At 31.4% G+C, this 15,392-nt stretch overlaps 1 protein-coding gene across 1 annotated transcript in view; it reads left to right on the top strand.

Annotated features, from left to right (window-relative positions):
• LOC149409921 (uncharacterized) overlaps positions 1–15,392 on the top strand; it is a 230,721-nt gene that overhangs the window by 28,215 nt on the left and 187,114 nt on the right. Inside the window, exon 2 of the mRNA XM_089649118.1 lies at positions 13,883–14,300. Coding sequence (XP_089505244.1) covers positions 14,213–14,300 — 88 coding nt within the window. The 5' untranslated portion in view covers positions 13,883–14,212. The remainder of the gene's footprint in view (positions 1–13,882; positions 14,301–15,392) is intronic.

The following is a 15,392-nucleotide window of genomic DNA, read 5'->3' as shown; positions in this document are numbered from 1 at the left end:
CTAAATTGGCAAGCCCAATTAAAATCTCTTAACTCTACGGGTTCTTAATATAAAATGAACACAACGTAACATGGCATTTGCAATACAGAATTACGTTTTAAGGCTACCCGGCAATGTGTTATCAATATTTGAATTCCTAATATCACCATGGGTTTTATATCCATCATATATATTATTTCTTAATCGCTGTTGACACTTTAAAAATGTGTTTAATTTTATTTTTTGTTATGTATTTTTATAATTTTCTTAAGTCTTTAGTGTCTTTAGTAAGTATTTATGCACTATAAACTCAACATCAAAGATATAAACAGATTGATTTTTTTTGTTTTTAGTTTTAAAGTAATCTTTTTTTTGTGTTCAAATTTTAATAATGTAAATAACAACAGTTTTAATAATATGTAATACTCAAAAATCTGTTAATGAAAAAATAAGAAAATACACAGATTTAGGAAATGAAATAAAAAGAATTTGGCATTCTCAGACTATAAAAATATTACCATTCGTTATTTCGGCTACTGGCATTATACCTAGCTCTCTCATTCAAAATTTAGGCGTATTATATCTATCAAAAAATTTATATATAAAGATGCAAAAGTCGGTCATTTTGAATACATGTAGGATAACGAAAGATTTTTAAATATTTGTTTTGAGGGATCAGTAGGATTTATAGGCCCTGTTAGGAGTTCTACCGAGCCGAACACTCTGATATGAAAATATCGGTCGAGTCGGTGAATTATTTTCCCATTTGATCTCTGGTGAGTTGACGTGTTGTTCTTGTTTTGTATTTATTTTGCTTATATAATGCACTTGCATAGTGTTGATTGACTAGATGATCATTTGTGGAAAAGTAAGTGGAAGGGTTTTGTTTTTCCTATGGGGAAAATTTAACCCGGACAAAAAATCGGAAGTAGTTAATAAATAGTTTGAGAAGGTCTTTCATAAATCTTGATTTTATTCGAAACTGGCTGTGCTGTTGCTCAGTCTGTCTGTGCAGATAGAAAACAAATAATACGTGTTGCTTTTACGTCAACATTTACATCATAGACGGTGACATCTATATCATTTAGGTATATAAAACACAGGCATATTTGAATGCAACGTTGTATAATTACATTTTTATTTATATACAATACGACAGACAATGATTGCTATTATTGCTCTCTAGGGTACATCAGGCAGATCATTCACCATCTATCGCAACCTTACTTTCCTTCAATATAACCATCGGTGATTGTTAAGCGTTTATCAGAGCTTGTCATAGCTCAAAAAAACTTCCACAATTTCAAAGATCAACATATACTTTTTTTAAAACAACTCTTAACTATTTTAGATTCATTTTGTTGCTTTTTATATATATATATATATATATATATATATATATATATATATATATATATATATATATATATATATATATATATATATATATATATTTTATTGTTGATACATTATTTTACAATATTTCATATTCTAATTCAGTAATGTTGGCCTCACTGGGTTGTTTACCCGTGCTGAGGCCCCCATTTTATAGTATAAGAATTTATACATTTAAAAAAAGAAAAACAACATTAAAATAAAGATAAATTTAAACTAAAAATAAAGATTAAAAATTAAAATATAATTATCACACTAAAAGAAAAATATGAAAAGAGAATGTAAATCGGCATTTATAATGATTTATGTGTTTGTGCGTGTTGCGTGTTTTATATATTTTTTCGTGTTGCGTATATATGTTTTATTCTTTTATGTTATAGAATTTTGGTAATATTGTCTTTTTGTTTTTTAATCCATTTTTTTTGTTTTGTGTTTGAATTTATTTTTATTTTCCTCAATTTTTGTTTCAAGTGGAAGACTGTTGAATGCTTTAATAGCGTGGTATGGTGTCTTTGTCCAAAGGTAGTGTTTACCGTAGGAGTTTTTATGTTTTCTTTGTACGCTTGTCTGACCGGTCTATTAGTGATATTTTGTGTTTGTTGGGGTTTGTTTTTTTGGTCGAAAATGTAGTTTAGTAGTGTTTTAACATATAATTGGCGTATATCAAGTAAATTATTAAATCAATTTAATAATTATTAAATCCAATGTTCAAACAGTCCATATATAATTTAACTATTGAAGACAATATTAGCGATTCCCATACGAAAATTTGAAAGAGAACATTCAGAAAAAGATACGGTCTCGTCTAGGACTTGAACAAAGGACCCTTGCCTTGCCGGGACACCGCTCTTCCAACTGAGCTAATGCTTCGGTCATATTTAACTTTATCATACTTCGAATACAAACTACCAACATTGTCTTCGTTTTCCCACCGCAAATTTTTATTGGCTGCTATCTTTATGTACCTATGATCGCAAGATTAAACTCAAACTAAATGCAATCTGGACAGTGTCTTAGATAAATATATTTTATTTTTTATGTGCGACATCTATTGACTTTTTCTGCAAGTAATATTTTATTTTTGGAATAACTAATAAAAATTGTAATATGTCTTCAATAATTAAATATTACGATTTGCGGTTTTCCTCATTAAGTTATTTCAAAAATAAAAAACTCCATATATAGTTAAAAATATAAAGGTATTTATTATTGGTTACATAATTTCAAAAATTTTAACTATCATTAGGACAATTTTTATTTTGCGTTTTAATCCTTAGTTTATTGTCAAACGCCATACGGAACTATTAAAAAAACCAACTTAAGTTATGTCTCTCTCTGTAACTCCTGTTCAATGAACTCTAGAACATTTGCTGTGATTATGTTTCATTTTCAAAATTTTAAGTGTTTTTTTGGACAGTGTATTATTTTAAACAAAAAATTATTTAAGCTGCCATTCGAAAATAAAAAATGATTCCACATTTTTAGATGGAATTAGTCAATTTGACCTACAACGTTTCCAACGTAACCAAACTCAAAACGATGGCGTTATTGTATACATCAAAAATCACATCCCACACTCAGTCAAAGAGATCAGAATTAAAAACGCCAACTGCCTTCAAATACAACTTGATAACCTCATAACAATCCTTACTATATACAGATCTCCGAATACACATAATATAACCCCATTCTTATACTCACTACAAGAAATATTAACAAACATAAAACACTGCCAAAACACTTACATAATTGGTGACCTTAACATAAATATAATCAACAAAACGCATCCTCAAGCCAACGAATACCTAAATGCACTAACTTTATTAGGATATTTGCCAGCTGTCACCTCTCCAACAAGAGAATCAGACATAAACAATAGTAGTTGTATAGATCATGTGTTCGTTAAGAGTAAACTAGACAACAAATCCATTGTATATCAATCAACTATAACAGACCACTATGCAATCATTACTTCCATCACCAAAAAAATTCACAAACCAACTCAAAATGCTCCACCCCAAGTAATGATTTCTTATGAAATTCTCTTAGATCATGTCTCGAAAGAAAATTGGGAACTCATCTATTCTTGTACTGATGCCAACTCTGCATGCGATTTATTTATAAATACTTTACATAACCACTTGGCCAAAGCAACATCATATTCAAAAACTAAAACAAACCGATCGCAAACAAAAATTAAACCATGGATCACTGCTGGTATTCTCCACTGTATCAGAAAGCGTGATAAGATCCATCACTTCTGTAGGAAAAACCCTAGCGACTATGCATCTCTCATATTCTACAAACGTTATAGAAATAACTGCAAAAAAATAATTGACACTGTTAAAAGGGATTATTACAAAAAAAAAATCAGTGAAGCTACCGATGATAAAAAAAAATTTGGAATATCATAAAAGATATAGCCAACATTAATAAAACCGACACACCTATTGTTAAAATTAATATCGAAGACAAAACAATACATGTAAATTCTGAACCTGAAAAAATATCCGACCATTTCAATCAATTTTTTTGCAATATCGGTCCCAACTTAGCAAAAAAAATTTTAGCCAGAAAAAACGTCTCAGAGAAAGATCTTGCAAATGGTATACCTATCAGTACTCTGACCTACAACCCGTTTCACTTCACTCCCACTACTGAATCAGAAATTATGGAAATAATAGCATCTCTCAAAAACAGTAACTCCACCGGAATAGATCACATCTCGGCAAAAATTATTAAACACCTCCAAAAATTTATCGCCCCCCCTCTTAAACACATAATCAACTCAAGCTTCAAAACTGGTACTTTTCCTAACTCCTTAAAACAGGCTACAATAATCCCAATCTTCAAAGCAGGTGACAAATTATCTGTAAATAACTACCGACCGATATCCTTACTAAGCACAATATCTAAAATTGTAGAAAAAGCTGTAAAACATAGACTGTGTAAGTTCCTCGAAGATAACAACATATTATCAGACAACCAATATGGCTTTCGCAAAGGTAGAAGTACATCTGATGCAATAGCTGCCCTCACGAAAATCGTTTCCTATAATCTTGACATTGGTCGCAAACCACTGGCTGTCTTTCTCGATCTTGCGAAAGCATTTGATACGGTCTCTCATTCCTTACTGCTAAAAAAACTACATCGGGTTGGAATAACAGGAGTAGCCTACACATGGTTTGAAAACTATCTAATGAACCGAACACAACAAACTCTCATCCACTCTGACAAAACACATATAAGCGAAAAATTACCTATGTCCTTTGGTGTACCTCAAGGCAGTATACTAGGACCAATTTTATTTCTTGTATACATAAACTCACTTTGTGCCATGAATATTGGAGGTAAAATATTATCATTTGCCGATGACACTGTTCTAATATTTGAAGATGTAACATGGGAATCAGTCACTAACAAAGCTAATAATGGTCTATTAAAAGTAAAACATTGGCTGGACACAAACCTCCTCACACTTAACATCGACAAAACCCAATATATGACATTTTCCATCCGCAAACATAATGTACCCAACAACTGCCCTAAACCTATTATTCACTCGTGTTCATTCAATTTACACACTCACGAAATCACACCTAATATAAATTGCACGTGTTCTACCCTTAAATCATCAAATGCAGTTAAATATTTGGGAATAATCATAGACAACCAACTACGGTGGGAAGCCCATATCAGTGACACAGTAAACAAACTTCGTAAACTCTGCCATGTATTCTGCTCCCTTAGGTCCATCCTTGATTTACAGACTTTAAGAAGCGTATACTTTGCCCTTTTCCAATCTATAGCAACGTATGGTATAGTGGGATGGGGTGGTTGTGCTGAATCCATTATTAATCCTATTATTACAGTTCAAAAACTAATTTTGAGAATTATATTTAAATGCCAACCTACCCATCCCTCTAATGAACTCTTTGCTAAAATCAGGGTCTTAGATATACGACAGTTATTTACTAAGGTAAGCATTTGTTACATACGAAAAAATAACCTACTGTTGGCTCCACAACACCAAGCTCACACCCGCTTTTCATCAAACCTGGGTTGCGTGGTTCCTCAAACTAAAACCTCTTTCGCTCAACGGCAATTCTGGTTCATCGCGCCTAAAATATACAATGCATTGAGTACCGACTTAAAGTCAAGTAATTCTATATCCATATTTACTGCTCGTGTACATCAATGGATATTTGAAAGGGGACGACCTTTCTTCAAAGATTATATGAGTTCCTAACACAAAAAAAAAAATTAAAAACTTCTTTTCCAACTTGTCTCATATCACGAAAATTAAAATTAAGTGTTGAACATAAACATGTTGTCTTATAGATAATACCTAAGTTATATAAACTTGCACACAAACAATTATATGCATTAAACAATCTACATTAATTATGTTTAAATTTTAATCTTAATGTTTGATATTTTTAATTTTTATTTGTATCTTTTTAATATACCTACATATACTTTTTCTTTATTTTTCAGTTTACTATTAATTTTAATATACTTGTTTTTAGTTTTATTTATCATCAAATTTGTTTTTCTTTTTTTTCTTCTCTAATTCTTTCTTATGTTTCTATAAAATAGTATTTTTTAGTTCTTCTAAGTTATTTTTATTATTATTACTTCATTATGATTTATACTTACATACTTATGTTACTATAAGTATTTTTTAGTTCTTTTATGTCATTGTTATTATTATTTCATGTATAACTACCACAACACGGGCATTAGCCTAGTATGGTAGTTAAAAAAAAATGTCTAAACATGTAACTTGTAAACATTTATTAAATAATAAAAATAAAATAAAAAAAAAATAAAAAACGCTCTAACGCCGAACTAACAGAAACTACCGAATCCGGTCCCCGCGCACTGCTACTCGCGTAATAATAGTGTAAAACGTTTCGATGAGCTATTAGTATGCGAAGCTTCTAGTTTAAAATTCTAATATTTTTTACGTTCCTTTATTTGACGTAAATCGTAATTAATCTAAGAGCTTTATTTAAAAAAACATTAAATTATTATTAATTAATGGATCATTACCATTAAATGTAACTAATTAATTAAATCAATCGTTCTTTGAACCAGTTAAACCCACTTCATTGAATTCTTGTTAAATTATTGCAAAGAAATGTCGCAAGATATCGACTGTGGTTGATAACTCCGCACCGTTTTTACCGACTGTGCTGTTATTTATATAATGTCGGTATTGCAGATTTACATTTCAGATATACTACAGGTATTGAAGTTGTATAATAAATGGTTATGTCAATATGACGTTATGTAAAGTGGTTTTTGTACGAAATTAAGTTCAGTCAGAATCAGTCGACCAAACATAGATTTAGTTGAAAACTAGCTGATGTGTACGCGGTGTTACTCGACTTTTCTCTACATTATATAAATAAATTATGCATGTATTATATACATAAACCTTTGGGATGAAAATTTCTAAATGATAGTGAAAATCTTATCAAAATTCATTGGATATTTTAGAAGAACTAACGGCCATTGTTTCCAACATTTCGAACGATCATCTCAGGGTCCGATCAGCCAAGTGATTTATTCAGTAACGTTCGATTCGCCTGTTTCCAAACATCTTTACTATTGATTATCTTAAGTGGCCATGCCCACTTTCATAGACAATAAAATGACATCAAAGTTAAAACTTTCAATGCTAAATTAACATTGACGAATTAATTATTGTATTTATTATTAATGCATATATTTTTTTAAGTACTTTAATACTTAAACCGATATTTAATATTTAAGCGTATGAAATATGTTAAAAATAAAGTATTAGCTTGACTTTAATGCCACCGTGCCTTGGCCTCGCAAATATGTTTCACTCTGTTGACACTTTTTATAAATAGTCATTTACTGAGGCAAGCTTAATCCAGTAGTTTGGCTTTCTTAAATTGGTTGATCACTCAGTTGTCACTTTTCCGTTGGAAAGAGCATAGTTGTGCGATTGAGCAGTGTTGAGCCAAAATTTCGGCTCAGTAGTTGATCAGTAGGATTGGGAAGAACGGCCGTTAGCGCACAAACTTAAAGAAGCTGATCGCGACTTTATTTTAGTATAATAATAGCTGACGTATACCCGGCGTTACTAGGGGTTATCCTTAGGAGATAGACATACATACAAAGATAGATAAACACATACATTATAAACTAAACTTACACTTCTCAAATTATACCAAATCCATTAAATTTCATAATTTTAACTCCCTCCAAACACGACGTCTAATTTTTGATCAAATCTTATTGTTTAAAATCCTAAATAATGGTCTGGACTCACCAAAACTTACCAATTTAATAAATCTTCATATTCCGTCTACATCAACCCGAAAATCTGATTTATTTTATCTACCCTCGTTTAGAACAAATATTCGAAAAAATTCCCCAATTCCTCGTATATGTGCACAATATAATACAAAATTTTACAGCATTGACATTTTTGGTAATAACCTAAAGAAATATCGATATGAAGTAATGCTAATCGATTATTAATATGAGAGTATGGAATGTATCGGGAGCATCTCCTATCCTCTTCCTATTTTCCTCTTCCTCTACTCCCTTTTAACACCAAATTAATTTAAGATATTAAAACTTCATTTCCAATGAACTTTAGCATAAGAAACTTCTGTGGCTTGACTTCAGTTAACTTGTATATTTATATCTATCATTGTAAATTATGTAAAAGCTGTTTGTTTTTTACAAAATAAATAAATAACAGATTTTTCTGTCGGCCTTTTTAAGATATACAATTCCATAGTAGATTATATTGATGTATCTCATAATGTTTAGCCAGCGTTAGTAATGTAGTGCTCAAAATATATTTTTCTCTACTTTATATAAATATAATATACATGTATTATATATGTTAACCTTTTGGAAGAAATTTTCTAAATTATAAAGAAAACCATATTAATATACGTTGCGGGGTTCTAGAATTTGAACAATTTGTCAAATTTCAAATTTGATTTTCAAGTTCTGTGAAGTTTAAATTCAATTTCTGTTGTGATTTCAGTTTTGCGAAGCAACTGGCCAATAATAATATAATTATAGAACTTGAATAGAAGCTTCACAGAATTTGCAAATCAACTTTTAAATTTGATGAATTGTTCAAATTCTGTGAAACAAGCCGTCCTAGTTAAAAAGTTGGAAATCCTGAAAATATTCATAACATGAACTTATCATAATTTAAAAATATATATTCTAAAAAATTTACTTTTCACTATTTAAATGTTGATAACTCTGCGCAAAATAACCCAGAGTGAATTAATTTGCAAATGACCACGAATACGAGTACACGGTAGTGACCAACAAATAATCTTGTAATTTCGTAATGCCTTTTAGCATCCTTAACTCTTGGAGTTATCATATATAATCGGAGAATAACCACTTTTTGAGTCACTTTAAAAACCCAATGGTACTTCGTAGAAACACAAAAAGTCGTTTTCTTTACTGAGAAGGTAATGTAATTTTTGCAAGGAGGACCTTGGTAAGGAGTTAATTATTGCTTACTTCCATTTGCATTATTGTTACTGAGGCTCGTAAATAATTATCACATTATTTTTGATACGTCATAATCTGCTCCGGATTTGGAAAAATCGATGACAAAGTAATTATGGCAAATTGGGAGTGTTCCATATTATTCTTTATTGGGCTCATCCACGTGTTCCAGTGGAGAAATAAACGATATATTTATAAATTATCATAATCAATAATTAGTCTCCTGAATTATCCATACAAATTAAAAATATCTCCTGAGTGAAAATAATGCCTCTAATGATTCAGTTTGTATTGATATTTCAGGCAACTAATTATTACTTATAATAATTTGTTATCCTTTTGTGCTACGCTTAAAAAACCTTGTCTTATAAACATAAGTTTATCATTAAAAAATAATTGTATATTCATATTATATGAAGGGTCAAACATGGACTTTAAAAAGCTTACAAAACTCGTGTATTTCTTTAAAAGAAAACATAAATAATAAGGATCTAAAAAATTAAACTACGCTTTTTGATACTCCCGATTGATTGAAATATTGGAATGTCATGATCTTGTTTATATGGACTCTCTGGTTGAATGGTTATGAATTGACCTCAAATTCAGTAGTCGAGGCTTCAAATCCCGGCGTGAGGAAGTAAATTTTACTCTGTAAACTTCGGTTATTTCAAATTGTATTCATTAAAAAAAATACGTGATATATTTGCGGCACGTTCAAGTGTGCTGAATTCTTTCAGTATCGCCATGATGAAAGACCACCATTCACGTTGCTTGAAATTGCTTTAGCTGTGTTTGGTGACTAGATTTGGAATAGTTGTCTAATCCCCATCTCATTTCCTTTACCTTTTGTCTCGCAAAATACCGAATCGAGGTTGGCATAGTCTCATTGACTCTTCATATTATTGGTAATCCGGTTAAAAACAGGAATGCAAGCCATTCACTTATAAAATTTTAGTAAATTCGTAAAAATATTTTAACTCGTGAATTTACAAAATGCGAAAATGTTAGTATTTTTGTGGACTCGTGTTCTCACATCGTGACAAAACATTGGCATTTTACTAAAAGTTTATCAGGATACATATCAATTCATTCGTCAATGGCCTGCAATCTTCTTTTTAACGGGATTACGAATGAATCTAAGAGATTCTTAATAAATTTGCAATTTTTTTTTAATCATAGAGAGCATGGAGAAATTTGTTTATTTGAGTGAGATATCAGGATAATTGTTGTGGAGGTTAAAATACTTCAGCAATACTTAAGCTAAAACATGTATGGGAAAAATGAAACCTGTCGTATTTTGTTGTTCTTGCTTAAATGAACTTTAAACTAAATGCATCATCTCCCGGAGAGAATAATCAGGTAATTTTGTAGGTGGTTAACCTTTTGCGTGCAGTAAACAACTAGTTCAGTGCATAATATCTGTTGATTCCCCGGATCAGCAGGGAGTTATATAACTAGTGACACATATTCTATTTGCAATAAAGTAGTTATAAGTAATACACTTGCATAATAGATCATCTGTTTATATTAGAAGGGAAAAAATATTTAATAAGGAATTCCAATTTTAACTTAAATATCTTTTTTTTTATATTGATCTGGTGGGGTACGATTGACGTCACAAGCGTAAGGCCATTCTCGCACTGGTCGTTACAAAATCAACAAATTCAAAAATAAATAATCGTTTCGTCAAATTTTACAAATTCACTTTGTGGCACCATTTTATTAATGAAATAAATTAAAACACTTTGTTTTTACCACGATAATCTTTATTTTTTTTAAATCGACATGTTTCGAGAACGATGTTCTCTTCATCAGGACATAAATTGTACTAAAACTAATTATCAAGGATAGAAAAAGGCGTGGGTAGTAATGAAAGTAAAGGAGGGAAAGAGGTGGAAAATGGAGGAGCTTAGAAGATCAAAGACAAAAAATTAAAATGGAAATATGTTCTGAGATCTAAGAAAAGATCTAGATAAAGATAAAGATGTAAATTTTTTAGAAATATTAGAAATTACGAAAAATGTCGATAGAAATTTAAATATTATTAATAATCAAATTAATTTTGTGAATAACACTATCTTAAACATATTTCCATGAAGATTATCGTGATAAAAACAAAGTGTTTTAATTTATTTCATTAAATAATAATTAACAAGAATTCAGAAAAACATGGAACACTTTTGAAATAATGTTATGTATGGTGATTCGTGTGCGAGGGCACGCATCACAACATCGCGAGAAATAGTCTGCCGACCGGCAGACCCGTAAGAGAGCGTTCTAAGTTCTGTCAAAATTCGCCGACCAATCACAGGGCATTTAAGTCTGCTTTAAATAGTTTTTACGTATAATTATGTCGATAAACCGATATACGAATCGGTGTTTTTTTTAAATGTATATGAACCTCACTAGCTTTTTTTCTCTTCCATTAAAAAACCAGGCATTTTCATGATTTTCAAACTATCTTACTTCAAGCAGAAAATTCGTTTGTATAGCAGTGAAAACACTTTTCTGGCTGGTATTTTTTAGACCAACGCAACTATTTTCAGGTATCATTTCCACCACGACCTAAAAAGCTTTGAGGATTATTGTTAATAATCAAAAATAAGAAAAAATGCAAAATTTCTTGTTCTTTTCTAAATCTCTGCCTCTGTTCGTGATTGAAATAAGGTTTCGAGCTGAAATGTTTTGCCGAAAATTCTAACCAAAAAAATCAATACAGTTTTCACAACAGTATAACTCACATTTCGAGTCTTTTTCGCTACATTAAAAAACAGATTTCTACTTTTTAGGATGATGTTTGATGATGCTGAAGTCATCATAATTTGTTAAAGATATTTTCGATGTTTGAAGTGACTCGTTTGCTTTAATGTGAGATCCGTGATGCTTTATGTATGTCAGTGAAACTTACGAGTGGCAATATATCGCAAATGAAAGTATTTTAGATTGAGACAACACTATTTGCTCTTGTTGCAAGGAATCGATATTGATAAAATAATCTATAAAGTGAACCCCGAAATGCTTCGCTATTGCTTATGTCTTTCTCTGGCGTCTCCAACTTCTTCCACCATTCAATACTGTATACCACAACGTTACTGTTAAAAAATTACATTACACTCGACTTTCGACTTTAACTCGACACATTCCGGTGCAAAGATATTGCGATATGGCATCCCAGACCTATTCTACAGGGTTTTCCAATAAGAGGTGTTAATTTTATATTCAATTGTAAAAGATCAATGGTTTTGTTGCTTGTGTGGCACGTAACGCCGTCTCGTTGAAAGTAAACGTTGTTCAGATCAATACCATCCAATTCCAGCCATTAAAAAATCATTAATCATCTCTCGATAGCGCAATCCATTCACGGTAACTGTTTCGCCAGCCTCATTTTCAAAAAAGTAAGGTCCAATGACTCCGCCGGACCATAAATCGCACGAAACAGTCATCTTTTGAGGATAAAGAGGCTTTTCAACAATAATTTTTGGGTTTTCCGAGCACCAGATGCGACGATTTTGCTTTTTGACGAAGCCACCGAGGTGGAAATGGGCCTCATCAATCAAGATGATTTGCATTTGATTCACTAAAGTGAATTTTAATAATTTCAATGCTTGTTGAAGCGTGTATCGTTCCATTTTTATTAAAAGCGTAGTTTTTACTTGTCAAATGTCAAAAAATGACAGCTTCAAAAGTAACATCTACCGAAATAGCGGGCTATCCAAAATAACACCTCTTATTATAAAACCCTTTACCATAAAAACCACTATCTAATCACTCATGTAACTAATAAAAACAAACTTTGATCAAATTTGTTTTGCGAGCACAAACATACGCTGGCTGATTCTTTATATATTTAGATTTTAGATTTTATAAACGGAGAAAAATGAGTTTTGCTAATTTATTAAGAATATCTTCAAATTAGAATAAATTCAGTTAAAACGAGGTCGCAGGCCCTTCACGAGTGAATTGACAGGTTTCCTGACAAACTTTTGGTAAGATACGGACGTATAATCACGAAATCGGAACACGTGTTACATGAAAATTCTAATATTTTCGCATTTCGTCATTATGTATTATCAAGACAAACGCAGTTGCATCAGCTCGTGTTCTGATATGTTAATAATTTACTAAAAGATCTTGAGGAAACGGCCTGCAATCCCGTTTTAATATTACTACTTAAAACTTCGAATTATGGATTGAAGTATATCTCAAAGCTCTAAACAGCAATAATAACTGATTTTTATTAGAATTTGACTATAACATTGAATATTACATACAGGTTATAAGGTTTCGCATTTATCGTGTGAGAAATGTGGAGAAATGCAAAGAATGCAAGACTGAAGTGAACGTAATGAGTAAGATTAAGAAAGGAACGCTCAGATGGTTGCGGCACGTAGAGCAAATGAACAAAGAAAGGATTGTGAGGAGAATATATGACGCAAATGTGAATGGTCGGAGAATTCGGGGACATCCGAGGAAGACATGATACCATCAAGTGAATCAGATACTTGAGTCGGGCCATGTCAAGAGTCAGAATAATAGAAGAGTTTGTATGTGACGAGTATGAATGTGAATGAGGCAAGGAGTGTGTGCTAAGACCGAGATGATTTGCGGTCCGTACTCTATGCCTACCCCTGCTTCCTCTTCTTCTGCTGATTTGGGTTTGCCCAAGAAGAAGAACGATTGGTTACTTTGACTTAGACCAACCATTTTCTTCCCCTTCTCCTATACATAATAATAAACAAACCTACTAACTTTAAAAAGGTCATTTTTTGTGGTGATAAAGCCAATCCGGCACATGTTCTGTCAATGCTTGGGTATAACAGCTTATAACTTATAACCTTTACACATATCCACACATGAATACGTGTTATTTATTTGTCCCCAGGCCAACTTTCACTCAATTCGCTGGCCGCACGAACTTCAAGTATATCCACCTACATTTACAAAACCTGATAATCGAAAATAACGTATTTCTTCTCATTCGCAGGTTCCTACTCAAAGAAGACGCAACGAGGACCAAACAAGTGTTACCAAGTGAAAAAAGTGACGAAAATTCCTTAAGGAAAAGGTTTTCTGCGCAATAGCAACACTGAATCGGAGCCAGCTGTCAAAAGTGCGCGGAAAACGAATAAATTCGATTTTTTTCAGTGTTTTTTTTGGTAATTTAGTGAAATGTTGACTTTTATTTGTTACGAAAGATGTTTCGTGCTCGTAGGGCGGTGAAACAGTTAATAATAATAATTGATTGTGACTTTTATTGAAACTGGTAGTGAAAAGTGATTTTTTAGACAGTTGAATAGGATTTATAAAAACAAATATGGCGTCCACAGAAAGGAGGAAATTTTTCCAGGGAAACATGGCGATTTTGGTGGTTTTTCTTCTGGCGGGAGTTATTTTATGCCAAGGTAAGTTATACGTTTATAAGTTTTATTATATTTAAAATAGATTTGTACTTTTTTTCGTCGTAGGTACACTGTAAGCGGGTTCGTTGATTAAAGTGTTTTTTTTTGTATTCTTACGTTTCTTGCTTTCATTTAATTATGAAGTAACATACCAGGCAAAAAAATGTGTAAAATGTATATTTTTGTGCTGTAGGCGTAATGTAGGATACATGGATGGAAGATACTCTCAGTATCTCTCTTGTGAAGTAACCTAAATTTAATTATCTAAAATAAAGATTTCATGTAAATTTATTTACAAGGAGTTTTGAATTTGTTAAAAATCTTTTCAAATTGTTGGTAATCTGATTACGGATTGGATCTGAAACCGGATTGCAGGTCTTTTCCTGATTACTTTTAGAAATGTGTAAATTTAGGATTTTCAGTAACACGTGCTCCGACATTGAGATAACGTATTTGTATTTTACTAAAAGTTTATCAGGAAACCTGTTTATTCATTCTTTAAGGCCTGCAATCCCGCTTTTAACCAAAGTACCAATGACTTGAAGAGATTCTTAATAAATTAGCAATTCTTATTTTTTTTCGTATAACAAGATCTGAAAGACAGGGTTCCATGATAATTCAACACAGTGATATAAAATCATTAGAAACGATGAACAAAAAAAAAATTAAACCTAGCCTAACCTAACCTACATAACCCAGGTAATACATTTTTTGTTTCATCACTATCCATGACTTTATATAACTTTTTAAAGATGTGATGAATTATCATTTTGATGATTTATCCGGTCACTGAAAGACAGATAATTCCAATCACTACTGTTCCCAAGTGGGGATCGCATAGTTACACTTACTCCGGGCAGTTGGGACTTGTGCCGTGTAACATAAAAATAAAAATCAAACTTTAAAAAAAAAAATTATTAGTACCTCCACAAATGTTTCCACAAGTTACCAAACGTCATGTAAAACTAAATTTAATACAATTAAACAAGTAAACGAAACGATTAGTAAAACTAGTACATTTCCTTTATTTAAATATACAACAAAAATGACCAATAATTAACTCAAGATGGACATTTATTACTTTTTAAATATCAC

This window comes from Hesperophylax consimilis, chromosome 29 (assembly GCF_061612785.1).
Source record: "Hesperophylax consimilis isolate HC1 chromosome 29, BYU_Hcon_1.0, whole genome shotgun sequence".
Lineage (NCBI taxonomy): Eukaryota > Metazoa > Arthropoda > Insecta > Trichoptera > Limnephilidae > Hesperophylax > Hesperophylax consimilis.
This window is presented reverse-complemented; position numbering and strand designations above follow the sequence as displayed.